At 66.8% G+C, this 26,860-nt stretch overlaps 1 protein-coding gene across 8 annotated transcripts in view; it reads left to right on the plus strand.

Annotated features, from left to right (window-relative positions):
* KIF26A (kinesin family member 26A) overlaps positions 1–17,233 on the plus strand; it is a 54,638-nt gene extending 37,405 nt beyond the window's left edge. For 7 of the 8 annotated variants that reach the window (XM_047737442.1, XM_047737441.1, XM_047737437.1 and 4 more), the window contains 12 exons: positions 4,400–4,589; positions 8,749–8,958; positions 9,472–9,565; positions 9,855–10,117; positions 10,235–10,400; positions 10,548–10,710; positions 10,990–11,152; positions 11,488–14,314; positions 14,918–15,123; positions 15,249–15,269; positions 15,641–15,791; positions 16,007–17,233. In XM_047737442.1, coding sequence (XP_047593398.1) covers positions 4,400–4,589; positions 8,749–8,958; positions 9,472–9,565; positions 9,855–10,117; positions 10,235–10,400; positions 10,548–10,710; positions 10,990–11,152; positions 11,488–14,314; positions 14,918–15,123; positions 15,249–15,269; positions 15,641–15,791; positions 16,007–16,188 — 4,636 coding nt within the window. In that variant the 3' untranslated portion in view covers positions 16,189–17,233. The remainder of the gene's footprint in view (positions 1–4,399; positions 4,590–8,748; positions 8,959–9,471; positions 9,566–9,854; positions 10,118–10,234; positions 10,401–10,547; positions 10,711–10,989; positions 11,153–11,487; positions 14,315–14,917; positions 15,124–15,248; positions 15,270–15,640; positions 15,792–16,006) is intronic. The other variant, XM_047737438.1, reaches the window with a different exon arrangement.
* Positions 17,234–26,860: the final 9,627 nt, after the last annotated feature.

The raw sequence follows: 26,860 nt of genomic DNA on the forward strand, positions 1-26,860 counted from the left end.
GGGATGGATGCTGGGTGGGTGGGGCGTGGCCGGGGCCACCAGCCTCCTCCCCAGTTAAGAAGCTCTGGGTTGGCCACGCCCAACGCTCTCCGTGTCAGCAGTCCCCAGACCTTCCCATAGGTAAGGGCCTTGCCATCAAGGCCAACTGCCCCAGAAACCACCTTCTGTTGGGAAGAGGCACTTCTTGTTTGTAAAAAGGCAAATTACTCCCTGGGGGGTGTCGTAGGTGCCCATCCCCCAGCCACTCTCTCATTCATTCATCCATTTGCTCACCTGCACACCCGTTCATCTGTTCACCGCACACCCACCTCTCCGTGCACCCGCTCACCTGCACCCCTGCTCCTTGCACCCGCTCACCTGCACCCCTGCTCCTCCATGCACCCGCTCACCTGCACGCACCCCTGCTCCTCCTCGCACCCGCTCACCCGCGCCCCTGCTCCTCCACGCACCCGCTCACCCATGCCCCTGCTCCTCCTCACACCCGCTCACCTGCGCCCCTGCTCCTCCATGCACCCGCTCACCTGCACGCACCCCTGCTCCTCCATGCACCCGCTCACCCGCGCCCCTGCTCCTCCACGCACCCGCTCACCCATGCCCCTGCTCCTCCTCACACCCGCTCACCTGCACCCCTGCTCCTCCATGCACCCGCTCACCTGCACGCACCCCTGCTCCTCCTCGCACCCGCTCACCCGCGCCCCTGCTCTTCCACGCACCCGCTTACCTGTACCCCCGCTCCTCCTTGCACCCGCTCACCCGCGCCCCTGCTCCTCCTCGCACCCGCTCACCTGTGCCCTGCTCCTCCATGCACCTGCTCACCCGCGCACCCGCTCACCCGCGCCCCTGCTCCTTCTCGCACCCGCTCACCTGCGCCCCTGCTCCTCCTCGCACCTGTTCACCTGCGCCCTTGCTCCTCCATGCACCTGCTCACCTGCGCACCCGCTCACCCGCACCCCTGCTCCTCCATGCACCCCCTCCTCCATGCAACCCCACATCCACTGACCCACATACCTGCCGACCCACGCCCCCACTGACCTAGGCACCCACTGATCTGTGTTCCCATGCACTCACTCACGCATTCACTGGCCCACTGACACCCTCTTGCTCACCCACGCCCCCAGGCCATGTCAGGGCATCCTGAGCTCCCCGTGTTGCCTTGGGCTTGGCAAACTCCTGCCCTTGGGAGACCCTGCCTGGTGGGTGGACACAGCCTCAGGAACTTGTGTCTGGTGTCACAGAACAGGGACTGGTTCCTGTAGTAGCAGGAGGCAGAGGTTCTGCCGAAGCCCAGCGTGGGGGCATCAGGGCGGGCTTCCTCAAAGAGGGTCTTCTGAGGGGTGAATTTGCTGTTTGTCCGGCTTCTCTTCCGGCCACTCAGACTTGCCTACACTCCCCTGCCAGTCTCACCTCCTGTTCCTCCTCCCCCCTGCAGGTCCCACCCTGGGCCCCCAGGCTGTCCTAGGCCTGGGTGTGGTGCTCTGTGAGGCCCAAAATCACCACCCCCTGTTCCCTGTGACTTCACTGCTCAGAAACCAGGTCTGGGCCTCCAGAAGGCTGCAGGCCCAGAAGTGCGAGGGCCAGCCTGGCCCCCAGAGGCCCCCCCCTTGCCTGTCCAGGCCTATGGACTGAGGTGCAGCTGCTGGGATTGTACCAGTAGTTACCAGGGGCCTGGATTCCATCAAAGGCGAGTGCGCAGTCTGGGCCCCTTGTTAATGCAGCCACAGGCCTTTGAGTCATGCCTGCTGGGACGAGCCTGTGAGAGCAGGACCTGGAGGGCCGGGCCGGCCAGGGCACAGCTCCTCAGCTCTCTCGGGGGCTGACCACAGGGCTGGGGAGGGAGGAGGGGGTGCCCTGGGTTAGATCAGACTGCAGGGTGGAGACGCCTGGCCTGTAATATTCCAGACTCCCAGGGCTGGTGGGTCCTCAGAAGGTGAGGCCCCACCTCTGTCCAGGCATGACTGGGATGTGTCCAGTGGGGAAGGACATGTCCCCACGCCGCAGTGCTAGGGCCCTGAGGGTGGCCCGCATGTGCCAAGGTCTGTGCTGCAGACCCCTGGCTCTTGAGAGGGTCACGGAAGGGGCAGAGCCCTCATGGCCTGCTGAGGGACCCACTAGGCAAAGCTCTGCCCTTTGGTGGTGGCCTTTGCAGACTGGAGGCTCTGACCGAAGTTGCTCTGGCCTTGCCCGTCAGCCACAGGTCTACGTCCCCTGGAGGCTTCCGGTTATGCGCTCACACAGCTGCAGGGCCCAGGCTGACCCTGCCCGACCCAGGGAGGGCTGTCGGGGATGGAGGGGTGGGGACGGGGGTGGGGGGGGGACGGGGGGATGTCTTGGCTGAGGCCGTCAGCTGATCTGTCCAATCGGCTTGAGGGCCTGGCTGACGCCCTCCCATGCATGCTGGGGCTGGGCGGCCCCTTGGTGCTGCCCTTTCCCCAAATCCTGGGAACAGGCCCCATGGCACTTCCATTTACAGAAGAGGAAGTGAGTCCCTGGGGCCTGGTTGACCTTTGTAGGCTCAGCCTAGTTCCCCAGGCCGTGCTTGCGCCTGTGGAGTTCCACCCTCCCAGGCGGTCCCGTCCCCGGGGCAGTGTGAGGCAGGGGGCCGGGCTGCCTGCTGGGGGCTCCTTCTCCGGGTCGGGGCTACAGCTCCTTCCCATGGGGCGGTTGGCAGGAGGCTGTGGCGTAGCCCAGGGTGCTTGGGGTCCAGGACGGGCGTTGAGGCTGGGCGGCAGTCAGGGCGGAGGAGCCCTAGGCTCCCACAGCCCCCTGCACAGCCCGCAGGGTCGGTCCCGTGGCCGTTTGGGTTGTGGCCGCTCCTGTGGCCTTCTTGGAGCTGCTCCTGCCGTCCACTCGCTCCTACGCCTCATCCCGCGCCCAGGGAACGCTCTCCGCCGCCACTCGGCCCCCGGTCTGCTGGGTGACTCTCAGGCAGGCAGAGGGGGAACAAGGGTTTTTTCCTTGCACGCAGTTTTGAGGTTTACAAGTAGGTGGGAATCAGGCTGTGCGGGCTTGTGGCCGGAGAGACCAAGCACCCCAGCTCAGGGCTCCCGCACCCCGAGTTGCTGGGGCTCCTGCTGGGGTGGGCCCTGCCTGCAGACCCCCACCCCGGGCGCCCACCGGCGCCCCGCCCCCGCTCTGTTACGGGTCCGCCCCATCGGAAATTACTTTTATTTCCCGCCACGACGCCCTGCTCGGAGGAACGCCGTCCCCGGGGGCTCTTCGAAGACAGCTCCTAGTTAAGCTGAGCAAGATGCTGGCTGCAGACCGTGGAGCGGGAGCCTTGCTGAGGGCTGGGCGGCCTCGCGTGGGCAGGCCCTGCAGTGGGCGTGTTTCGGAGGTAGGGCTTTGGGTGGCAGCGGGCCCCGCAGGGAGCCGGATGGAGGTGCAGGTGGGTGTTGGGGGCGTCAGCCGGGGGCTCGGATCGCATCCCTATCTCTTCTCTCTCTGGGGGCCCCCGCCCGCGGGAACGGGGCGACTGAGGCCAGGCCCTCCAGGCAGTGGGAGTGGAGTACGAATATGGCCCCGGGCCCATCTGTGTCCCCTGGTGTCCCCTGTGCTAGAGGCTGGGGGGGCCCTTGGTGGAGGGTGGGTGCTCCGACACTGGGCCGGCTCTCCCTTGGGGCCCGGAGACAAGGCTGGCCGGCTACAGGAGCTGCGGCGGGGAGAGCCTGGCAGGAGGGTCCGTGGGAGCCATGGCCCAGGGTGTGGTGGGCCCGTGGTGGGCACGCGTGTGTGCCTGTGTGTGTGTGTGTGTGTGGGAGGGCGTCCTGGGACTCCGGAACCGTGCCTCTCACAGGTGCGCCGGGAGCCTCTCTGGGGTCAAGGAAGACCCTGGGGTCTGGGGGAGGACTGTGGGTCCCCTGGGGACGCTGTGGGGCTGGTGGGTTCCAGTGCCAGGCTGAGTGTGGGGCCGGAGGATTGTGGGCAGGACCCGGAGGGTCGCAGAGGAGAGGGCGGTGGGGTGGGGCCTGCGGGCCACGGGATCAGGGGAAGTGGGTTTCTTGGAGCTTCTCCTGGCTCGGCCCGGCATGGCCTAGGGTTCCTTGGATGCCTTGGCTTCTCAGGGCCGCACACAGGCGCCTGTGCTGGTCGTGTCAGCATGTGCTAGCGGTGGGGAGACTGAGGCACAGAGAGCAGGTCACCATGCCTGGGTCGCACAGCCTGGGAGGAGCTGACCCCAGCACGCTCCAGCCAGCCCCCCACCCCGCAGCAGCTGCTGGGTTGCGCCCCAGGACCGATTGAGGCTGGTGGGAGGAAGGTGCGCTCAGGGTAGGGTGGAGGGAGGGGAGGGGCGTCTGCCGCCTGGCCTGGCAGGGATGTGGCTGTGGGGCCGACCTGGGGCAGGGCAGGCGCCCAGGATAGCACCGAGGGCCCCACCTGGTCCCTCTCCTCCCCTCCTCAGGGCTGCCCAGAAGCTCAGCCTGGTCTCCAAACGCAAGAAACCTCATCCACCGCCGGCCCCAGCTGCCCGCAGTGCCTCCCCGTACCCCACGGACTTCAGCGGGGTCCTGCAGCTGTGGCCTCCCCCCACGCCCCCCTGCTTGCTCAGGGCCGCCTCCAAGGTTAAGGACAACCCCGGCAGCATCGGAAAGGTAGACCCACTGCTGATGTGGGGGTGACCCCGGGGGCTTGGGGGTGGGATGAAGCCGGGGTGTCCGAGGAGGTGCTGGGAGGGTGCTGGGTGTGGAGGGATCCTGTGTCCTTCTCCCAGGTTGGACGACGTGGGGTGCAGACAGGGAGACTGAGGCCCAGGTCCACCTTGGAAGCTCAGGTCCCGACAGGAGCCTCAGAGACTGTGGTGGGGCTTCAGGAAATGGGTGGAGGTTCCAGGGGCTCGTGCTGGTCTCATTGGGGTGGGACAGCCAGGGCTCCCCGGGACTGGGGTTGGGCTCTGACCCCTGGGGACCCCCATTCTCTGTGTCTGTTGGCATGCTGCCCTGGGGTGGGGCTCCAGGGAAGTGATGGGACCCCTCCAGGCCAACGTGTGATCATCTGGTTCAGGCGGGGAAATGGAGTCTGGGGGGGTGCAGGGAAGGGCTTTGCCTTGGAACAGCTGGCTGGCCCCTGGCTCCGACCCCTGGCTCCTGTGGCCTTTTGCCGGGACTAGGTTTCTGTCTGGGCCCCGTCTGGTCGCTTGTAACTGCACCCTGGCCTCATTCAGGGTCCCGCGTGCATAGGTTGTGTGAGCCTGTTTTGAGGGGCGTTCTCTGTGCCCATGGGGGGCGGGGGGCCGAGGCACGCCCCACAGCTTGGGCAGGAGGACGGACCCTGCCCGAAAGCGCACCCTGAGCTTTTTCCTGACTTTCTACCCACACTGCTCCCATGGGCCACTCTGAGGTACACCCCTGAGGGTGGTTGGGGGTTGGGGTGGGCCCACCCTGGGCCCACCCGCCCACACCCCGGCACCCTGGCACCCCACACCCGCAGCCTCTCCAGCGCCCAGAGGCTAACCCCCCGCAGAGGTGGTTGGCTGGGTTCAGGCTCTCCCCAGCAGACCCGCCCCACCCTGCCTGGGACTGGCCTCCAGGGCCTTGGGCTCCTGGTTACCGTGAGGGGCCCCAGGCCTGAGCCACACCCCCCAGTCTCATGGTGACTCTGCCAGGCTGCTCCTTCTGGAAGCCTTTTCTTACCTTGTCATCCCCAAGCCCTCATGAGACTCAGAGCCTACAGCCCCAGCCAAGCCTCATGGGGTCAGTGTCCCTGGGAGCTTGCTAGAGGAGGGACTCTCCGCCCGCCAGGTCGTGGAAGTGCCTGGCCGTGGTGGGCACACTCAGCTGGACAGGGCAGAGTGGCTGCAGGGGAGGGGCTCCAGCAGCTCCGGGGCCTGGCTCTGACCTTGGCCTGCCCACTTGGCGGGTCTGGACCATCTGTCTGAAAGCAGGGGTGGGTGGGGGTGGGCCGCTTGTCTCCAGCACTGGGCCACCTCCTCCTGGGGCCGGGTCTCCACCCAAGTATTTGGGGCTGGGGGCTCCTCCCTTTTCTCCATGGTAGACTAGCCCCGTCCCCTCCCCCTCCCCAGTCCCTCCATACAGGGAGCCCCTGGCCAGCAGCCCACCCGCTGCCCACCCCCTCCAGCCTGTGCCCCTCTCTCTGGCTCCCTGGATGTTATTTGCGCGAATGTCACAGTCAGAAATGCCTCCTGAAAGGCATTTCATATCATCACAGAAAAGAAGTTAGATTGCGCTCGGTTTCTGACATTAATGTCCTACTTAAGGTAATTCATCATCTCGCGGTATTAAAAGAGACATCCTTTCTGTGGGTGCGGCGTGGGCCCCTCCCCCCTTAGGAGTGGAAGCCCTTTTTTATGCAAAACGTGTTTTTCCCTACCTCAGAGCCATTCAGCGCTGCTTTGTAATATCTGAACACTTGGGGGAGAGACTCAGCCGCCCTTGTCTCCTGCAAAGACCCTGTCACTTCCTGAACGAGAGGATCCTTACAGACAATGGCCCGTGCTTTCAGCTAGGACGGGTGGCCCGCGGGGGGCCGCCCTGCCCCTCGCCACAGGCTGGGGTCCCTGCGTGGGGACTCGTGGCTGGCTCCTAGCACCACCGGCCGTTTCTGCGCTGCGGCAGCCCCTCCTCAGCCCCCCAGGAACCCCCTCCAATCCGCATAACCCATGTGGCTCCTGAAGTGGCTGGGAGTTCATGCTGAAAAAAAAATTGCCAGAAATTACCGGGAAGTGCACATTTTGCCTGCTTCGTGGCAGCCTTTGGAAATGAAGTAGTTTTGTTCCTGTCGTGGGGAATAAAAGAATCGATTCTCCCCCAGGTTCGGGGAGTGCGGCGGGAAAGCGTTTCTTAGGCTTCTCCCCCGAGAGCGACCCCTCCTTCCAGGAGCGATTTTGCATGTCAGTTTGCCACGTGCTGAAGGGGAGGAGATGGGCCTGGTGCGAACTACCCACAGTAAACCAATTTCGCTGGCGTTACGTATCTGTCACTTACAATTAAACCCGTGAAAAATATTGGCTCTGAAATGAGTCTGGTAATTTGATTTATGCTGTAGTGGAGAAATCGAAGGTTTCATCGGGGGGCGGAAGGTGGTGTCCTTCAGCAGAACGTGGCGTCTGGTGTCCCTCCCTGGAGGGGCCCTAGAGCCCCGGGGCTCCTCTGGGTCAGGGGGCTCCCCCGGAGCCGGGCAGAAGATGCAGCTCGGGCTGGTTCTTCTCCATGCGGGTTTCGGGGTGTCTGCAGCACAGCGTGCTGGGCGCGTGTGTCTAGGTCCCAGCCCCCCTCCCTGCTGAGCCTCTGTTCCCTCGAGGGTGTTGGGGCCGGTGGTCCGGCCATGGGGATGCCTGTCTTCTGCAGACCTGGCACAGGGGTGGGGGGCGGGGGGCACACTTTTGTGTCTGTTTTTGTATTTTAGGGTCACAAGTGAGCAGAGGCTGCTTGGTCCCCGACCTGGGCCCCCAGGCTAAGGCCCTGTTCTGTCCCCTGTGCTCCCTGACCTGCGCCCCCTGGTCAGGCCTCAGTGTCTCCAGCTCTCCCTGTCAGAGCTGAGCTCTCCCTCCGGGAGGACCACCATGTGTGTCCTTCCCCCTGGCCCCGGATGTCGCCGTGCCTGGGGTTTGAGTTGGGCTCCCTAGCTGGCTCTGGGGTCAGAGCCCTGGTCCCCTAGGCCATCCCCCTTGTGTGCCTTTGTTCCTCCCATCAGGCGTTGGTGTCAGGGTGTCAGGGCTCCCGGTTGGCCTGGGGAGTGGGCTGGAGGGGCTCTGTGGAGGAGGCAGAGGCCCAACGGGCCTGGGGGCGGAGCTGTCAGCTGAGGTTGGGGGATGGGGGTGCAGGGGGGGCCAGGGGGTGGGAAACGCACCCCTGGGAGCATTCCGAGAAGGGTCCCTGTTGGCTGGGACTAGGGGCTGTGTTGTGCGGCCTGTTCTTCTCGCCCCTCTGGCTTCCCGTCTCCCTCTGCCCTCGGTTTGGGATCTGGGATTGGAGGAGAACCACTCTCAGGCTGTATGACCTGGTGTCACAGTCGACTTGTCCTCATGTTTCCTCCCTCCTTAAGCCTCAGTGGGCCTGGGCTGGGGTTGGCCGGGCTGGCCGGCTGCTAGGGAAGCCGGAAGAGCTGCACCCTGGGTGTGGGGCTGCTTCTGTTCCCCAAAGCTCTGTGCCTCCCGGTTGAGCTCACTTATCTTCCAGCTCTGCCTCAGACGCAGCGGAGGGTGTGGAGGAACCCCAGGTCAAGGGCAGATGGGGTGCCCTTGGGTACCATCCCACACTTTTGTCCTCTGTTCACTGAGGTGCCCGGAGCCTTCTTCACTTTAGTTCTTCTCCACCTCCTGCTCCCCCCGTTCTCCCCGACACTGTCCTCTCCGACCTGTGCTCCCCCGTCCTCCCCCACGCTGTCCTCCCCCACCTCCTGCTCCCCTGTCCTCTCCTGCCCTGTTCTCTCTCATTCTGTCCTCCCAAACCCAGTGCTCCCCCTGTCCTCCCCCACCCCCTGCTCCTGGATGCACTGCCCCCCCACCACACCCTTGTGCTCCCCCATCCTGGCGCCGCCTTCTCTGCTGACTGCCCTGCTCCAGGCTAGCGCCGCCTCCCAATGAGCCTCGCTTTCGGCCTGCCTGGCTGATCTCATAAGGGACCTGCCGTGGCCAGAGCTGGGACGCAGGCACCCGCATTCCTGCGGTGGGGATCCCCGTGCCGAGGCCTGGCCCGCTGTCTCAGCTCGCGCGAGCTCTTCCTGGCCTGTAATTAGCAGCCGCTGGGCGGGTGGGCGGCCGCTCAGATGCTCCCTCCCGCCCGCCTCCTGCAGGTGAAGGTCATGCTGCGGGTCTGGCCGGCGCGGGGGGCGCAGCCCTCCGCCGAGTCCGCATCCTTCCTGAAGGTGGACCCACACAAGAAGCAGGTGACCCTGTACGACCAGGCCGCCAGGCCCCCCGGCAGCTCGGGCCCCCGACGAGCCTCCGCCGCGGCTCCCAAGATGTTTGCCTTCGACGCCGTCTTCCCCCAGGACTCGGAGCAGGTGAGGGCGGCGGGCACTCCCAGGGGCCGGTGCCAGGCCTGCGCTTGCTTCTGGTGCCCAGGGAGGAAAAGGAGGGGGTAAGAGCGAGGCCCAGTGGCCCGGGCCCGGCCTGCAGTGTGTTACCCTCCTTGGCTCGGGCCTGGGGTCCTCCTACCCTTCTCCTGGCGCTGTTGTCGGGCCATTTGCAGAAGTGCTGGATTTCTGTGGGCTCCGGGGAAGCTTTGGGAGCAGGGTTTGCTGTCTGCTGGGTGTACGTGAGCATCAGGGGTGCGGTGGGGTCCGTGTCCCAGGTTGCCCCCACAAGGGCGGTGTGAGCTGTGCGCCCGACTGGCCCACGCCATGTGTGTCGTGTGTGTGCGTGGAGAGCTCCGAGAGCTGGGGTCTGTGTGTGCCAGCCTGCCCGCCTTCTGAGCTGCCGGCCTGCATGGGATGGGGATGGGCAGGCATGGTGGGAGGCTGGGTGTCGGCCCCGTGACCCTGGTGCCAGCCTGGTGCCCTGTGCCCCTCTCACAGGCTGAGGTCTGCTCAGGGACCGTGGCTGACGTGCTCCAGTCAGTGGTCAGTGGGGCTGATGGCTGCATTTTTTCCTTCGGCCACACGAGCCTTGGTAAGCATCCCCCATCGTTCTTGTCCGCAGTCTCTGGGCCTCATTTTGCAGGCAGGACGGGGGAAATGGGTTATCCCATGCGGGCAGTGGGTGGGCCCAGGATGGGGGGGTGGGGGCACGTGGAGAGAAAGCCCCCTGCAGTCCTGGGAGGCAGGGGAACCCTGGTCTCAGTGTCCCCAGGTTGGCCCTGAGGGCCCCAGGTCGGACCTGGGAGGCAGCTGGGCGTGGCTGGGCTCTGAGGGCATGTCAGGGTGAGTGTGCGGCCCTGACACGTCCATGTGCCCCCCAGGCAAGTCCTACACCATGATCGGGAAGGACAGCTCGCCCCAGAGCCTGGGCATTGTGCCCTGCGCCATTTCCTGGCTCTTCAGGCTCATCGAGGAGCGCAGGGAGAGGACGGGCACCCGCTTCTCAGTGCGCGTGTCCGCGGCAGAGGTGTGCGGCCCCGACGAGAGCCTGCGGGACCTGCTGGCCGAGGTGGCCTCCGGCAGCGTCCAGGACACCCAGTCCCCGGGCGTGTACCTGCGGGAGGACCCTGGGTGTGGGGTTCAGGTACGCCACCGGCCCCGCGGCCACGGGGCGGGGGGCAGGGCCATGGGTCCTGGGGGACAGTGAGGACGGTCTCCGGGAGGCAGGCCCGAGTCCCAGCTTGTGCACTGTCTTCCCCAGCTGCCAAACCAGAGTGAGCTTCGGGCGCCCACGGCGGAGAAGGCCGCCCTGTACCTGGACGCGGCACTGGCGGCCCGTGGCTCCCGCCGGCCCGGCTGTGGCTCGCACCTGGTCTTCACGCTGCACGTCTACCAGTACCGCGTGGAGAAGTGTGGCCGCGGCGGGAGTAGGTGTCGGCTTGCGCACCCCCGCCTGCCCTCCCTGTGGTGCCTGGGGTTGGGGGAGCCCGGGGATCCGGGGGTCGGGGGACCTGGGGGTCTGGGGTCAGGGGCATCTGGGGCTGCTCCCCCACCTTCCTGCCCTGTGCTTTCAGTGTCTGGAGGCCGCAGCCGCCTGCACCTCATCGACCTGGACGGGTGTGAGGGGGCGCCTGGCCGGGGCAGGGAGGCCCCCGGGGGATCCTCGTGTCTGCCTCTGTCAGCCTTGGGCAGTGTCATCCTGGCCCTGGTCAGCGGAGCCAAGCACGTGCCCTATAGGTGAGCGGTGGGCTCCTTGGCGGGTGGTGGCGAGGTAGTCCTCTAGGAGCTAGCCAAGAGCACGGCAGGTGTATCCGGGGTGCCTGGACCCCTGAGTCCTGGGGCCTGGCTGCCCAAGGGCTGGATGCCAGAGCTGGACCTGGGCTCCAGGCATGACCCCATCCTGGGGAGAGGCCTGCCTCCTTCCTTCCATTCTGCCCCGCCACACCCCCATGCCCAGCCTCCCGCCCTGACCTCCCCTCCCCAGGCCTGCAGCCTCTGAGCACCCCTTGCCCTCAGGGAGCACAGGCTCACCCTGCTGCTGCGTGAGTGCCTGGCCGCCCCCAGCTGCCGTACCACCATGATCGCCCACGTCTCGGACGCACCTGCTCGCCACGCTGAGACACTCAGCACCGTGCAGCTGGCTGCCCGCGTCCACCGGCTACGCAGGAAGAAAGTCAAGGTTGGCTCTGTCTCCTGCCTGCCCCTCCCGCTCCCTGAGGGCCCTGTGAGGGCCCCTGCCCAGCATGGTGGGGGGCCTGCCGCCCATCTCCGTGTGCCCCTGAACAAGGCAGGGGGCTGTGCCCCAAATCACCTGGCACCCAGGGCAGCACTGGAACCGCTCCCAAGGGGGCCTGTGGTTGCTGTGTACCTGCTGGGGGTGGCCTGTGTCCCTCCTGAGCCAGCCAGGGCGCTCCCTGGGCAGCCCTCCGCGGGATCGTGTCCTTTCCCCAGCTGGGATGGGTGGATAAGGCGGTGGGGAAGGTGGCTGCTCACGCAGGCCTACTCTGTCCCCAGTACGCGTCCAGCTCCTCAGGTGGGGACAGCTCCTGTGAGGAGGGCTGTGCCCGCCGCCCCCCACACCTGCGACCCTTCCACTCCCGCTCCGTGGCCTCGGAACCCGGCCGTCTGGCCTCCAGCTCGCCTGGAGACCCCGACTACTCGTCCAGCAGCGAGCAGTCCTGCGACACGGTCATCTATGTGGGGCCCGGCGGGGCGGCACTGTCAGACCGCGAGCTCACTGACGACGAGGCCCCCCCCGACTTCGTGCCCATCATCCCGGCGCTCAGCCGCCGCCTGCCCTCCGAGGGCCCGAGGGACGCCGACCACTTCCGCTGCAGCACCTTCGCGGAGCTTCAGGAGCGGCTGGAGGGCATCGACGGCAGCGAGGGCCCCTCTGGAGCCCTGGGTGTCCCCGGTGCAGCCCAGGCTGGCCCGGCCTGCGGGGGCAGGAAGCCCTCACCGCCCCAGGCCGCCGCTCCCAGGAACGCGGCGGGCTCCCCTCTGGCGGCCGGAGCACCTAGAGGCAGCCCCGCCCCAGACGCCTGCCGGGGTGCCCTGGAGCCCTCTAAGGCTGGTGCCGACCGGAGGGATCTGCTGGTGCCGGACAAGGTTGCTGGGGTCGGGGGTAGGAGGCCACTGCCCAGCCCGGCCCCTCCGCCTCCTCGGCAGCTGGAAGCCAGCAGAGTGCCAGAGGACCCGGGGGGAGGGAGCGCGGACGGCGTGGTGAGGACGCCCCCTGTGGGCAGGAGTGGGCAGGCGGGCAGCCCCCGGCCCCCTGCACACGGCCGCCGTCTGGAGCGGGGCCTGCTGACCACCACGGTGACACTACAGCAGCCCGTGGAGCTCAATGGTGAGGACGAGCTGGTGTTCACGGTGGTGGAGGAGCTGTCTCTGGGGGCGCTGGCCGGCTCCGGCCGCCCCAGCAGCCTGGCCAGCTTCAGCAGCAACTGCTCTCTGCAGGCCGTGGCCTCGGGGTCCAGGCCGGTCAGCATCATCAGCAGCATCAACGACGAGTTCGACGCTTACACCGCACAGGCTGCGGGCGGGCCCTCAGAGGGGGCGGGCTGGGCAGGGAGCAGCCAGGGCACCTCGGTCAGTTCCTGGCTCAGCGAGGTCAGCATCTGCATGGACGACCGCTGCAGCCCCGCGCCGCTGCCTACCTTCCGGGCTGGCCGGGACTCGCCAGCAGGGTCAGACCCCGTGGGCACCCCTGTCCCGGGCGGCTCCCCAGATGAGGGCAGCTGTCGGTTCCCCGAGCACGGCAGACCAGACAGTCCTGGCCTGGCCCGGAGTCCTCGCCCTGGGGACGTGGCTTCTGCAGCCCCTGGCCGACCTGGTAGGGAGTCCCCAGCTGCATCCCCGTGGGGGGCGGCCCCTGCACAGACGATCCACTCCAGCCTGCCCCGGAAACCGAGGACTTCCTCAGCGGCTGGTCGTGCAGGCTGCACTCGCCTGGCCCCGAGCCCACCCGGCCCTGGAGGCCTCTTCGAGGACCCCTGGCTGCTCCGGGCAGACGAATGTGGCCCCTGCCAGGGGCCCTCGGCCGGCAGGGCCCCCAGCCCAGCCCCAGTGCTGGCTTGTGCCCGGAGGGTGGTGGATGGCTGTGAAGTGGCAGCCGGAGCGGCCCAGAGGCCAGAGGCCGTGGCCCAGATGCCCCTGCTGCGGAGGGGGGCCACCACGCTGGGTGTGACCACACCCGCCGCATCCTGCAGGGACTCCCTGGCGGCTGCGGCCGCCTGTCTGGGCAACCCAAAGGCTGCCCCCAGCAGCAAGCGGAGCGTGGCTCCCAAGGGAAGCCTCTTCACGAGGCCTGGGGGGGCGGCCCCCCCGGCCCCTCCTGTGCGCAAGTCCAGCCTGGAGCAGAAGAGTAGCCCAGCCCTGGCTGCTCCCCAGGGCGGGGGCCTGACCCGGGCTGCGGCTGCTGCCCTCCCCCGAGGGGAGGAGGAGGCCAGGGCCGGGAGCCGGGCTGACCACTCCGTCACCAGGGCCACGTCCAGCCTGAAGGCCCGGGCGGGCAAGGTGGAAGCCGCAAGCCGGCCTAGCACCCACGGCTCTCTGGAGCGGTGCGAAGGCCCTGCACACGGCAAGGCCAGGGAGGCTCCTGGGAGGGCCCGGGCTGTGCCCAGGTTGGGTGTTCCGCCCCCCAGCCCCATGCCTGGGTCTGCTTCAGCCTGCAGGGGCAGCCCGGCCAAAGGTGTGGGGGCCCCCAAGCCCCCGGCCGGCGGGAGCAAGGGCCGCAGTCCGGCAGTGGGTGGGTCGAGGGCCTTGTGTGCTCCCGTGAAGCCACTGACCCCAGCGGTGGGCAGGACCCCCGGCGGCCCCGTGATGGCTTCCCGGGTGGCCCCGCGGGCTGTGCCTGGTGTCGGGGCCAAGGCCAGCCGGGGTACCATCATGGGCACCAAACAGGCGCTCCGGGCCGCCCACAGCCGCGTCAACGAGCTGGCGGCCAGTGGTGTCCCCGGGAGAGGTGGCCCCTCCTGGGGCTCAGCGGACTCGGACAGCGGCAGCGACAGTGGCGTGAACGTGGGGGAGGAACGGCTACCTGCTGTCCCCGCGCTGCCCTCCCCCTACAGCAAGGTCACGGCCCCGCGGCGGCCCCAGCGCTGCAGCAGCGGCCACGGCAGCGATAACAGCAGCGTGCTGAGCGGAGAGCTCCCGCCTGCCATGGGTCGCACCGCGCTCTTCTACCACAGCGGCGGTAGCAGCGGCTACGAGAGCGTGCTGCGTGACAGCGAGGCCACCGGCAGTGCATCGTCCGCGCCCGACTCCATGAGTGACAGTGGGGCCGCCTCGCCGGGTGCCCGCTCCCGCAGCCTCAGGTCCCCCAAGAAGAGGCCCACAGGTGGGTGTGGGTGCGACCCCCACTGGGCCCCCTTCTGCCCCCGTGCTGTCCCCGAGGTTTGGGCCATCCCTGTTGGAGTGAGCTGCTGAGGGCCGGCGTCGCAGGTCACCACGGTGGGGCATAGGGGTCAGGGGAGGCCTTGGGTGTAGGGCACCCGGCCTGGAGTCCCTTGGGCTCAGGTCCAGCGGCCGGGAGCCCCCCAGCCAGTGGGGGGGGGTGGTGGGTTGGGCCGGCTTCTTGCTGTGCACGTGGCGGAGGGAGTGGCCGCCGGCTGGGCCGGCGAGCAGGGAGGGATGTCCCGGCAGATGTGGCAGGGGCACCACTTGGGCCTGCGGGCCTGGCGGGAGGGCTGAGGACCCGGTCCAGGGGGGCGGTGGGAGTAGGGGATGGTGAGCAGGGCCTCGGTGTGACTGGGGTGTTGAGGGCTGTCTCCAGGAGAGGCCGGCCAAGAGGCTGCCCCCGTGTGGGGCCGCTGGGGCAGCTGTCCAGGCGAGAGGGGGTCTGTAAGGGCTGGGGGTTTCTGGGTGAGCCCCTGGCCAGGCGCTAAGTCCTGGGATCGGGCCCCAACCCCCGCTCACCCAGCACCTCGGCTCTCGGCTTCAGGTCCACAGCGGAGACGGCTGATTCCGGCCCCCATGCCAGACACTACTGCCCTGGGCCGTAAGCCCGGCCTCCCTGGGCAGTGGGTGGACCTGCCGCCGCCCCTGGCCGGCTCCCTGAAGGAGCCCTTCGAGATCAAGGTATATGAGATTGACGACGTGGAGCGCCTGCAGCGGCACCGGCCGCCCCCGAGGGAGGACCCGGCTGAGGTCAGGGCCGGCAGGGGCTGGGGCCTGGGGTAGGGGCTGGTGCGGAGAGGTCCTGGGATGGCAGGGTGGGCCCCCGGGGGTTGGCCCAGCGGCCAGCGGAGCTTGCCTTCCCCTCTTGCCCGAAGCCCTCCCAGGACGTGGAGAAGGTAGGAACCAGCCCTCCCAGCCCTGAAGCCGTGGTGGCCACCGATGCCCACCTTGGGCCAAGTGGGTGGCCGCGAGGACCTGAGGTCACCACTGTTGTCCCGTGGAGCTGCCCTGCTGAAGGGTCTCCCACAGCTGTGCCCCTTCGTCCTGGGCCCGGGTCCCAGGCAGGCCTTGGCAGGCTACTCTGAGAGCGCCTGGTGTGAGCCTCACCTGTGGGGGACCCGGGGCTGACCCTGCCCTCCTTTGAGGCCCCAGTGTAGGTCTGCCCGGGCCTGGAGGCTGGAGGAGGGTGCCACGGCCAAAGCCCGGGACGCTGGGAGACCCCGTCGTCCTATAGGTCTGAGCCCCCTGCCTGCCCCTTGCTCCCCAGGGTCTGGTGTGCGCCAGCGCCCGGCTTCGGCTGGCGGAACGCAGGCAGCAGCGGCTGCGGGAGGTACAGGCCAAGCACGAGCAGCTGTGCGGGGAGCTGGCGGAGACCCAGGGCCGGCTGATGCTGGAGCCCGGCCGCTGGCTGGAGCAGTGTGAGTCCCCCGCCCCGGGGAGGCAGGGCTTGCAGGACCCTGATCCCTGCCCCCTGCCCTGGTTTGCCTCGCCTGCTCTCCATCCCTAAGCCAGGCGCTTCCCTCGAGAGCTCCGGCCACCCTCCTTCACCTTGGCCCAGACAGGGACCCAGACGCTGGGCGGGGAGAGACGCCTGTCCTTGGCCCCTGACCCACTGCTCACTGTCCCTCCCCAGTCGAGGTGGACCCAGAGCTGGAGCCCGAGTCGGCAGAGTACTTGGCGGCCTTGGAGCACGCCACAGCCGCCTTGGAGCAGTGCGTGAATGTGTGCAAGGCCCACGTCATGATGGTCACCTGCTTCGACATCAGCGTGGCCTCCCCCGCCGGCCCGCCGGCGCCGCAGGAGGTGGACGTCTGAGGCTGGGTCCTGGGACGTGGGGAGGGCACGTGGGATGGAGTGAGGACGTGGCGGGGGTTGGAGGGATGAGGGTGGGGAGGGCCAGGGGCCGGCCCAGTGTGGGGGGCTCTGAGGCGATGAGCATGAGGGAGGGGTTGGCCAGGCAGAGTGGACGGTGGAGGGGGGAGTGAGCGAGTGTGCCAGAGATGAGATGGTCACCACCCAGACAGCAACGCAAGTGCCTTTAACCTTGAATCGACTTTTCTCTTTTTGCATTTGGTGCTAAGGACTCAAGACACCAGCAGACGGTGTGCTCGGGCTATGGCCTGGGCAGCGGCAGGGGGCCGTCCGGGGCCAGGCTGGGCCCCTTCCCAACCAAGCAGTTTCATGTAGCAGGACTGCTCTGGGCCCTGCTGGCCCAAGGGTCAGGATGCAGGACTCTTCCTTTACAGCTGTTTCCTCTTGGCAGAGCTGGCCCCGGGGGTCACCAGACCACAGTCTGCGTCCTTGCTGTGGATCGTGTGGGGTGTGGGGTCCTCCGGGGGGGGTATGGCCCATGTTCCCTTCCCCCCGGGACCTGCTCTATCCTGAGGGTACAGAGAGGGCAGCGCCCACAAGGCGCCTTCTTCTACGGCAGGAAATCTTACCAAAACCACAAGCAAAAAACAAAACCAACCCACACACACACACACACACACACACACACACACACACAACGGGGGGGTAAGGGTTTTGTAAAGGTTCTGTTAGGTTCATATTTTTATATCATTTGCCTATAAATGCAGTATTTGCCGTGGGAATTTGGAAACAAATGATCTATGTTTTTATGGTTTTCTACGGAAGGTATCCCTCAGGCCAGCTCTTTCTGGGGGGCGCCCGGTGGGGCGGGGGTCCGTGGGGGTCTTTTTGCCACGCGCAGGCCGGGAGGGCGCCCGCCAACGTGTATGTGTCCCCGTCACAATGGGCTCTGTTTTCCGACCCTTGTGCATTTTCTAGGGGCTCCCAGACCTTTGTACAAATGTGTAGATAATCTCTTGCTACGGCTTTTATTTGTGAATAAAAGACACATCCGTTGTTAAAATGGCTTCTGAGCTCACTGGGTGCGCTGCCCTCCGAGGGTCCCGGGGCGACGGGGCCTCAGACCACTGGGGACACGTCTTCAGGACAGCAGGGGACCTGCCTTCTGCCCGCTGGCCCTGCGGGGACCAGCCTTGCAGGCGAGCGGGGACAGAGCCGTGATGGACAGGCGGCAGGAAGGGCCTCCAGCCAGGCTGGGACTCTCACCCCATTCCTCCCTGACCCCTCCCTGAGCCCTCCCTGAGCCCCTCCCTGACCCCTCCCTGAGCCCTCCCTGACCCCCTCCCTGACCCCTCCCTGACCCCCTCCCTGAGCCCCTCCCTGACCCCTCCCTGAGCCCTCCCTGACCCCCTCCCTGAGCCCCTCCCTGACCCCTCCCTGAGCCCTCCCTGACCCCCTCCCTGACCCCCTCCCTGAGCCCCTCCCTGACCCCCTCCCTGACCCCCGTCCTGACCCCCTCCCTGACCCCCTCCCTGAGCCCCTCCCTGACCCCCTCCCTGAGCCCCTCCCTGACCCCCTCCCTGAGCCCCTCCCTGAGCCCCTCCCTGACCCCCTCCCTGACCCCCTCCCTGAGCCCCTCCCTGAGCCCCTCCCTGACCCCCTCCCTGAGCCCCTCCCTGACCCCCTCCCTGAGCCCCTCCCTGACCCCCTCCCTGAGCCCCTCCCTGACCCCCTCCCTGAGCCCCTCCCTGAGCCCCTCCCTGAGCCCCTCCCTGAGCCCCTCCCTGAGCCCCTCCCTGACCCCCTCCCTGAGCCCCTCCCTGACCCCCTCCCTGAGCCCCTCCCTGACCCCCTCCCTGAGCCCCTCCCTGAGCCCCTCCCTGACCCCCTCCCTGAGCCCCGTCCTGAGCTCCTCCGTCTGGATAGCTCTTGGGGTCCCCAGGCTGAGGGATCCCAGGTCCAGGCTGGTGGGCTCCCGGGCCCTTCCCAGGGGTTGTGATCACTGAGGAAATTGAGGCAGGTGCTGGAGTGGCGCCCGGAGAGCCTCACCTCCGTCCTTTGGCCCCGCCTGTCTTTCCAGGAGACAGGTGAGTAGACACACTGGACACACTTGGGCTAGGACCCCCGGAGCTGGCAGGAGCCCGTGCTGGGCGTGGCTACCCCCCCAGCCCACACCTCCCTGCCGACCTCGGTTGCTCCAGCTGGTGCTCGAACCCGGGTCCTGGGCAAGCCTGGCTGCTGTCCCCAGCCCATCTGGGGGCCCCCCAGACTCTGGTGCAGGCACCGTGGCCCCTTGCAGCCGGCGGGGCCCTTCCTAGTGAGGTCTGGGACTCCCCTTCTGGCACATCACACCGTGGGTGGCCTCTGCCTGTATTCCCGACCTCCATGGGGCCTTGAGAGCATGGGGTACTGTCTGAGTCATTGCTGCTCCCCCCCATCAGGTGCAGGGCTGGGCCTCAGTGGGGCCTCGCGGGATACTTGCTGGAGGAAAGAATGAGTGAATGAGCAAGTGAGTGAAGTTTCTCTTCAAGGGGGAGGTCCAGCCTGGGGCAGAGGCCGGTCCAAGACCCCACAGTGTCTGACAGTTTGCAAAGTGCTTCCTTGGACCCGCCCCTCCAAGTCCTTGGAGTCTAACACAGAGCCCCCTGCCCCAAACCGCCTTCCTGCTCCCTGCTGCCAACTGCAATCGACCCCCACGCCTGGCATCAGGGTCCCATGTCCACTGGGGCATCGGGAGGCCCAGACCAGCCCCGGGCTGAGGCTGGGTCTGGCCCCCAGCAGAAGCCCAGCCCCACACCATGGCCACCGAGCCTGCTTCTCTGCTTCTGAACTTGGGAGGGTCTGAGGGGTCGAGGCGGGTGTGGCAGGGCTCTGCGTGGGATGGGGAGATAGAGCCTTTTGGGACCGGATATCCGAGGACGGGCTGAGAAGCCCAACCTGGTTGAGGCTCCCGTGGGCCTGGTCCCGCTCCCTGTGACCCACGGTCTGACCTTGCTCTGTGGAGGTGCTGGCCTGGCCTGGGGATCCCCTCCATCCTGAGAGACCAGGGCCATGCTGGGGTCTGGGGAGCAGGTCATCCAGGAAGCTGGGGAGACCAGCCACGTTGCCTGCACTGTTGTGCTGGAGCTGTCGTGGGGGATGCCACGTGAGTCCCTTCCTCCTGCAGAGAACGTCCCTTGCTCCTCCTTCCACCCCTCCATTCCTGGAGGAGCCGTTTCTGCTCTTGACCTTCTCTAACTCCCCACCCCAGCCCCTGTGCTGGCTGGGGGGCCTCTGTGGAGCAGGTCCAGGCTGGAGATGGCTGACCTTGGGGGCCAGCCACTGGAGCCTGCTTCCCACAGTCCAGGGGAGGCTCTGGGAGGGCGGTGCCTGCTCTCTGGGACGGGAACCCCCTGTCCTGGGGGCAGCCTAGGAGCGGGGTGGGGGGGGCGCCTTTCATCTGGGACATCAAAGCCCTCAGCCCTGTCATTACAGGCTGGGAACTCAGCTGGGGAGTGCCCATTTTATGGATGGGAAAGCTGCTGCCGCCCGGGACCCAGCTCTGACGAAGCCGAGGCAGCCCCGTGTCAGGGCCCCCGTCAGGGGTCCGTGGGCCTCTCGCTTGGAGCCTCAGTGTGGGCGCGGCTGCCTCCAGCTCCCATTTTTGCGTTCTTTCTTCTTAGTGGGGGTGGGGGGTGGGGCGCAGAGTTCTCAGGGTCGGGCAGAGAGGGTTCTCTGTGGGGCGGGGGTCAGCCCACCGTGGAGGGGGCGTGTTGGCCAGGGGAGGCTGAAGCACCCGCCTGGGCCATCTGGGGACAAGGACTGGAGTGGCCCAGGTGGCATCTCTCCTGGCCTCCGAGGCCAGCCTGGCACCCGGCCAGCCTGCTCCCCAGGGTGAGGTGCCCTCCTGACTCACTCTGCGGGTCCAGGCCTGCTCTGCCCGCCCTGCCCACCCCAGCTCCGGGCACTGGGAGGCCACCTAGGAAGGTGGGGCCAGGTGGAGGTCAGGCAGGACTGGATGACCGTGGCCGGGGGTTCAGGGACCGACCAGGAGTGGCTGGGAACAGGCCAGAGCCAAAGTGGGGGCGGGCAGCTGGGGCAGGAGCAGAGTGCCTGGCCTGCAGCCCCCAGGCAGTGGCTCCCCCGGGGTCCAGAGCCTGCCCCCTCCTTCCTGGGCCTTACTTTGGGCAAAGGGGCACCATGACCTCCCTGACGGGGGACCTGGAGCTTCCAGAGTAAGTGTTTGTCTGTGCGCCCTCTGTTCTGACCCCTGGATCACAGCCAAGGCCATGGGGAGGGGGAGGTTGGCTGGTGGGTGACAGCGGGAGGGATGGTGAGGGTGGGGTCATCACCATGGCAACAGGGATGTTGGGGAGGATAGTGGCAGGGATGGGTAATCCTGGTAGCTTCTGGAACTTCTGTCTGCCTGGGGCCCTTCTGTGCCTGGGGCGGCCGTCTGTCTCCTGGCCCCTGGCCCTGTGAGGCCAGCTGTGGGGCCCTGTCCCCTCCTGACCTATGACCCCCAGGGAAATAGGGATGGGGTCACACCGGCAGCCTCTGCGGGCTCCCACTGGGCCCTGGCCCTGCAGCCTGGTGGCAGTGGCTTGAGGTGCTGTGTCCTAAATCAATAGTAGGGTCCCATCCAGGGCCTGTGCCCCTGCCCGTCAGGGCACTGGGTGCTTTGCTGAGTGCGGTCTGGGGCTGAGAAGGCGTCGAGGGCAGGGGTGCCTCAGTCTCCTCCGCAGACTTGGAGAGTGGGTTCATGGCGGGGATCTCTCCAGCCCTGGGTCTCCCCCAGTGCCAACCCCCACCTGCCTCCAGCTGCCCCGGTGCCGTCCAGGGGCACATGGGCTGCCTGGGGGTGCACCGTCCATGGGGGCTGAGCACCCCCCCTTGGGGCTTCCCAGCGGCCCTGGGTGGGGGAGGGCAGGTCTCAGGGCTGCAGACAGGAGCTGGGGGGCAGAGCGGGCTCCTCCCCAGCAGGGCTCCCGAGGGTCCTGGGGGGGCTGGGCTTGGCCCTGGCGTCTGCTGTGGCAAACAGGAAGCGCGGAGGGTGACTTCCCCCTCCTGGTAATGTGTTTACCGGCGGGATCCAGGCCCCATTTCCACACAGGAAGCCTGGGAGGTGGGGAGGGGGCTGGGAAGGAATTCCTTGGGCCAGCCAAGGAGCGACTTCCTGTGGGCTGGGTCTGCAGGGTGTGCGCATGCGTGTGTTTTGTGTGTGTGTGTGTGTGTGTGTGTGTGTGTGTGTGTGTGTGTGTGTGTGTGTGTTGTGGGGAGGGAGCCCCGCCAAGAGAGAAGCCTCCCCACCCACAACTCAAGGCTGGGGGCCCTCAAGTCCTGTGATGCCCATCCCGTGTTGTGGTTGGGGATACTGAGGCCCCGTAAGACCGGGACATGGCCGAGGGTCACGGAGTCTAGGGTGGCCTGGCCCAGGGGTCAAGTGGGGGTGCAGGGACACTTGAGGTCTGGGGGAAGGGCCTTCTAGGAGAGTTTGCCTTCTGGGAGGTCTGTGCCGGAGCCCGTCCTGTGGACCCTCCCTCCCTGCCCATGGTCCTGTTCAGGGCCACCAGGCTCATGGTCCAGCTGTAGCCTGGGCACCAGAGCCCTTCCGGCCTGGTAACCCTATTTGAGACTAAACCACACAGGCCCCTCGGCCTTCTAAATGTCCGCTACTTAGCAGGGCCCTGGGAGGCTTTCATGTATGTGTCCCTGCCTCCCTCCCCTTTCCCTCCTCCCCTTTCCCTCCTCCTCCTCTCCCTCCTCCCTTTTCCCTCCTCCTCGCCTTTCCCTCCTACCCCCTTCCCTCCTCCCCTTCCCCTCCTCCCCCCTCCTCCTTTTCCTCTCACCACCTTCTCCTTTCCCATTCCCCTTCCCCTCTATCCCCTCCTATCCTTCCCCTCCCCTTCTCTCCCCTTCCCTTCTCTCCTCCTCTCCCTCCCTTTCCCCTCCTCTCCCCTCCCTCGCCTTGTGCAACAGGCCCCCGGGACAAGTAAAGAGCGTCACACACACCCACCATCCATCCAGCCCCATCAAACCTCAGCCTTTTGCTTTTATGTGTTTTAGAATCACCTCTTAACATAAGTGTACTCCCGGACTCACAGGAGAGTCTGAGGCAGCAGGGCGTTAGCACGGGGTTCCCTGGACCGCACACTCCGTCTCCCTGATGCTGTCGCCCTGCGGGTATGACCGAGCTGGCAGTGGTCGCTGTCAGCAACCAAACACCAATTTTTATGCAGAGTTCGCCTCATGTCCCTCTGGTCCAGGGTTCCTGGAACAGTGCGCGGCCGGGGGCACCTCCCTGGGTTAATGGAGCCCCCGACAAGAGGCTAGCTCCTCTCTCTCCATCCCCCCTCGATGCCTTCCATGAGCGCGGACACAGGCCAGGCTTCGGCTTATAGTCCTACAACCGCTTCCTGTTGCTACAGAGTTGCTCCAGCTCGGGCCCCTGGGAGCCCTTGTTGCTGGCCAGCACCGTGTTTCCGGTCCTTGAAGATTGTGGGGGGACCCTGTGCCCTCCAGTGTGGCCCAGCTTGGAGCAGGGGTCCTACAACTTGGCCTGTGGTGCACAGGGTCCCTGCCAGGCTCGGTCTCTCTGCAGATCCTCCCCAGAGACTGCAGGCCCCGGTTCTCTGACGTGACCGCTGTGAGGCCCTGGGCGGCAGGGGGCTGCGGTCTCCGAATGTCCAGGTGGAGGGGAGCGCAGGTGGCCTGGGCCCTCCCTGGGGCTCCCTGACCATGCGGGGAGGCAGGGGGGCAGCCCAGGGCCGTGAGCAGGAGGCTCCCTGCCTCCTGACCTCTGAGCAGCCTGGGAGACCTGGGAGTCTGGAGTGGGCGATGGGGTCCCTGGGGGCTGCCTGAGGCCAGGTTGGGCCCTTCCATGGTCATGGCTGGGTGGCCAGGCTCCAGCCTCCAGGGAACTCAGGCTCTGCCGGGGAGGAAGGGGTGTGTGGGAGGCGGCCTGCTGGCTGGTTGGTGCAGGGCTGCATAAGTGCAGGGGTGAGGCCACCGTGCCCCACGTAGCTGACATCTCTGAGAACCCACAGGGCGGCGCCAGGTGAGGTCACCCCATCCCTGCCTTGACACTGTCATCCCTTGGGAAGTATGAGGTCAGCTGGGATGTGCCACACGCCCCAGGATAGCCAGGCCCCTGCTTCCTCAGCAGGTCTGCCCTGCTCCCCCCCAGTCTCCGGGCACAGCCGTCCCGGATGCCACGGTCTAGGTGAATGAAAGGACTTCACCTGCCCCTGAAGAAGACACGTGTGTCCCGCTGAGAGAAAGCCCCCAAGTTGGGGGCCTTTGAAGGGAGCCCCGCACAGCTGGGCGGCGGGGGCCTGGGTCCCCAGGGGAAGGCTTCACAGGCTGGACCCCTGGGGATGGCGCCCAGAACGGTCCGTGCCCTGTGGGTCTGGGTCCTCCCCTTCTGTGCCTTGCTTTCCCCTCCTGCAGGTGCTGCCTGGCCGTGCCATGTCGGCGCAGACACTGAACGCAGGTCTCCCGGGCTTGGACTAAATCCCTCCTGGTTCTCTGGCCGCAGAAACATGGGGCTGCATTTCTTGTAGCCCTGGGCGGCCGGCCGGGGAAGCTGACGGGCCGGCAGAGCGGGGTGTTCTAAGTCCAGTGCCCAGCCCCGCTCTGTGGGCCTGTCTATGCTGGCGCAGGGCAAGCCGGCATCGTTAGGAGACAGGAGGAGCCTTGGCTGAGAGCGTGCGTCGGGTCAGGAGAGGGGCGGGGGTCGGGGTGGAGAGGGGGTGCGGGAGCGGTTGGTCTGCAGCCCGAGCCACCTCCACCTTCTGGCCGCCACGCACACCTGTGCCCCCAAGGAAGCTCTCACCCTTGCCTCCCACAACGGCTTTTGGCCTCGTGTTTCTGGAGGCTTCTGGGGGTTTCCAGGGCTTTCTGGAGGCTGAGCAGGACTGGTTGCTTCAGAGACACGGTGCCTACATGTTCCTAGGTCTCCAGCCAGTGCCCTTAAGCCCCTGGCCACCCCCATGGGTCCACTCCGAGGGGCACAGCAGCAGCGAAATCCCCAGGACTTCCCAAGGACGAATGTTCTGGGCCCAGTCAAGTGCCTGGCCAGCTCCCGCTGGGGTCTCCCCTCCTCCGGACCCTTTGAACCTGGAGCCTCCAGCCTGAGGGAGGCCCCCCAAAGGTGCACCCTGGTCCACAGGCTCTGGAGGGCCTCAGAGCAGCAGAGCGGAAGACTCTGAGCTGGCCGGCCGGGGCAGGTGACCCCTTCTCGGAGTCCCAGATGTCAGGGAGCACCCTGTCCTCTGGTCTCCCTGTTGCAACCACCCTGCTGGGCTGCTGTGCTCTTGCTGGCAGAGGAGAGGACAGTCATCCTGTCACATCGGATGGGGGGGCACTGGGGATCTGGGAGGTGACTGGGGTGTCCTGGCACGAGGGGGTGGGGGCCTCTGCCTGGGCTGGGGAGCAGGTGTGCTGGTGCAGCTGTCTCTGGGACTCCCGGCAGAGAGGGTGCCCGTGAGCAGCAGGCAGGGCCTTCCTGAGTTCATTATTTCCTTACAAACCCTCAGCGGTCCCCAGGGCCACCCCTGAAGCCCCCCAGTTAGCCGTACCCATGGGGCAGGGGTGGCTGGGGGTCTTGCTGGGGGCAGGTCCCAGGTCTGGCAGCTGTGTGAGGGAACACACGGGGGTTCCTGGGGACAGTCCGGGGACAGACAGCTTGGGCAGGGAGCCTGGCTTGCTTTGAGCCCTCCAGGGGTGGGGGCGTGGAGGGGGTGGAGACTCAGTCCCATGGCAGGACCCAGGGGAGCAGGCAGGAGCATGGGGTCAGGGTGAAGAGGGGGCCGGCTGGGGAAGTGGGGGGCTTCTTTACTCATTTCCCGCCCCGCTGATCTGTGGGGGACGGAGTCCCAGGGGGAAGTGCGTGTTGGACCATGCAATTTGTTAATAAGCCGCAGAGGAAAACGGATCTCGGCGGGAAGCGCGCCTGCCCCAGAAGGCCGGATTTATGAGTTGGAGTGCATTCATGGCCACGCACGAGCACACACATGCACACACACGCGTGTGCGGGACCAGTGGCCCCCGTGCTCCGTGCTCGTCATGTCGAAGTCCTGGGACTCCCGGTGTGGGGGGAGGGTTCTGTTCCCCAGCCCTCCACCTCCAGTTCTTTGGGGAGGACCCTGGGGTTGGTCCCCACACATTTGGGCTCCCAGAGCAAACCTGCTCCCTGTGCTCTGGGGGTCCCCCGGGTGGGACGGCTCCCTGCTGCCTAGAGGGGATGTGGAGCCGAGAGCCCCGGTCCTGGCCTCTTCCCCAACCTCCCCTGGTCCTGGTGGGACGGCCCACCTTGGGGCCCAGTGACAGACGTGCTGAGCTTCCGAGCAGGGAGCATGTCACAGGGGAGCAGAGGGTGGGTGCGCTGGGCATCCCGACCTCAGCACCGCTGGACACCTGGGGCCGTCTGGACGCAAGTCCAGATTTCAGACCAACCTGAGCTGTGGGCAGCAGGAGGAGGGGTCCTTAAGTGTCACTGAAGAGTCCACGCGATGGGCAGCTCAGGCTGATGGCATCTGAGCTGGTCCCACCGCCAGCCCAGGAGCCCAGCTTCCCTCTATGGTGGGGTTGGGCACAGTCCCTTGGCAGGAGGGGGTCTAGGGTCCCGGCAGCCTGGGTGAGGTGAGCTATCCTTTCCCAGAGGCCCCTGGGAGCGGGGGGTGGCCCCCCGCCCCCAGGCTGGGAGGAGGGGGCTAGGGTGCCTGCAGGAGGAGGGCGTGGGAGGCAGCAAGTGTGGCACCGACCGGGGTGAGGGCATCCAGCTGGCGGGCTGGGTGCTGATTTGGGGCACTCACCTTTGAAAACATGATTCTTTCCACATTCTTTCTCCTGGTTTGTTTCTGTAGAAATGCTCCTCCCCAGAGCCCCCATGGCTCTCCAGGCAGAGGGGTGCCTGGGTCTGGAGAGGGTGGGGTGCGGCTGGTCTTGGGGGTTCGGCCCGTCCCTGTGCCCTGACCGGCAGCACCCCCAGGTCAGCCCTCATCCAGGCTTCCTTCAGGCCTGAGCTTTGGAGAAATGAAAGCCCTTCTCGGCGCAGGCCCTCTGTTCCCTCCTTCATCCTGCGGGCCTGCTGTGTGCCAGGCCCTGGGAGCCACAGCAGGGTAGCCTCCTTCATCAAGGAGGGGGAAACTGAGGCACAGAATGGTGGGCACTGCTGAGGCCTCCTGGGCAGCCTGAGGGGTCAGTACTGGACCCCAGCATCTCCAGGCCTCCATCACCAGCTTTTCCTGTCTGAGTCCCCTTACCTGTGTCTGCTTCCTCTGTCTCTTTGTCCCTCACTGACTGGCTCTGTCTGCAGCCTGTTCGGAAGCCTCGGTCACTTACCCTAGTGCCCGGCCGTGGTGAGAACCAGGGACTCCCATGAGTCTGATTTCCTGGCCTGGTCCTGGCATTGCGATCACAAGGCGGCTTCTCCCCAGAGTGGGGCGGGAGGGGGGCGGGAGGGGGGCGCCGTGGGGACGGTCCAGCTCAGGCGGCTGGTCTCCCCACCTCCCTCAGAACCAGCCTCCTTCTGCCATAGCTGTCTGGGGGCCCTGGCCTCCCCAACCCTCTGGACCCTCATCAGAGACCCTCCTGTACTGGGGCTCAGGCTTCAGGGGAGTGTCTCTTGCCCTCAGGCCAGCAGGGTTGCTGTGTCCCCCATCCCAGGGCTGGGGCCAGGACTGGCTGCCTCAGC

The sequence above is a fragment of the Lutra lutra genome, chromosome 7, assembly GCF_902655055.1.
Source record: "Lutra lutra chromosome 7, mLutLut1.2, whole genome shotgun sequence".
Lineage (NCBI taxonomy): Eukaryota > Metazoa > Chordata > Mammalia > Carnivora > Mustelidae > Lutra > Lutra lutra.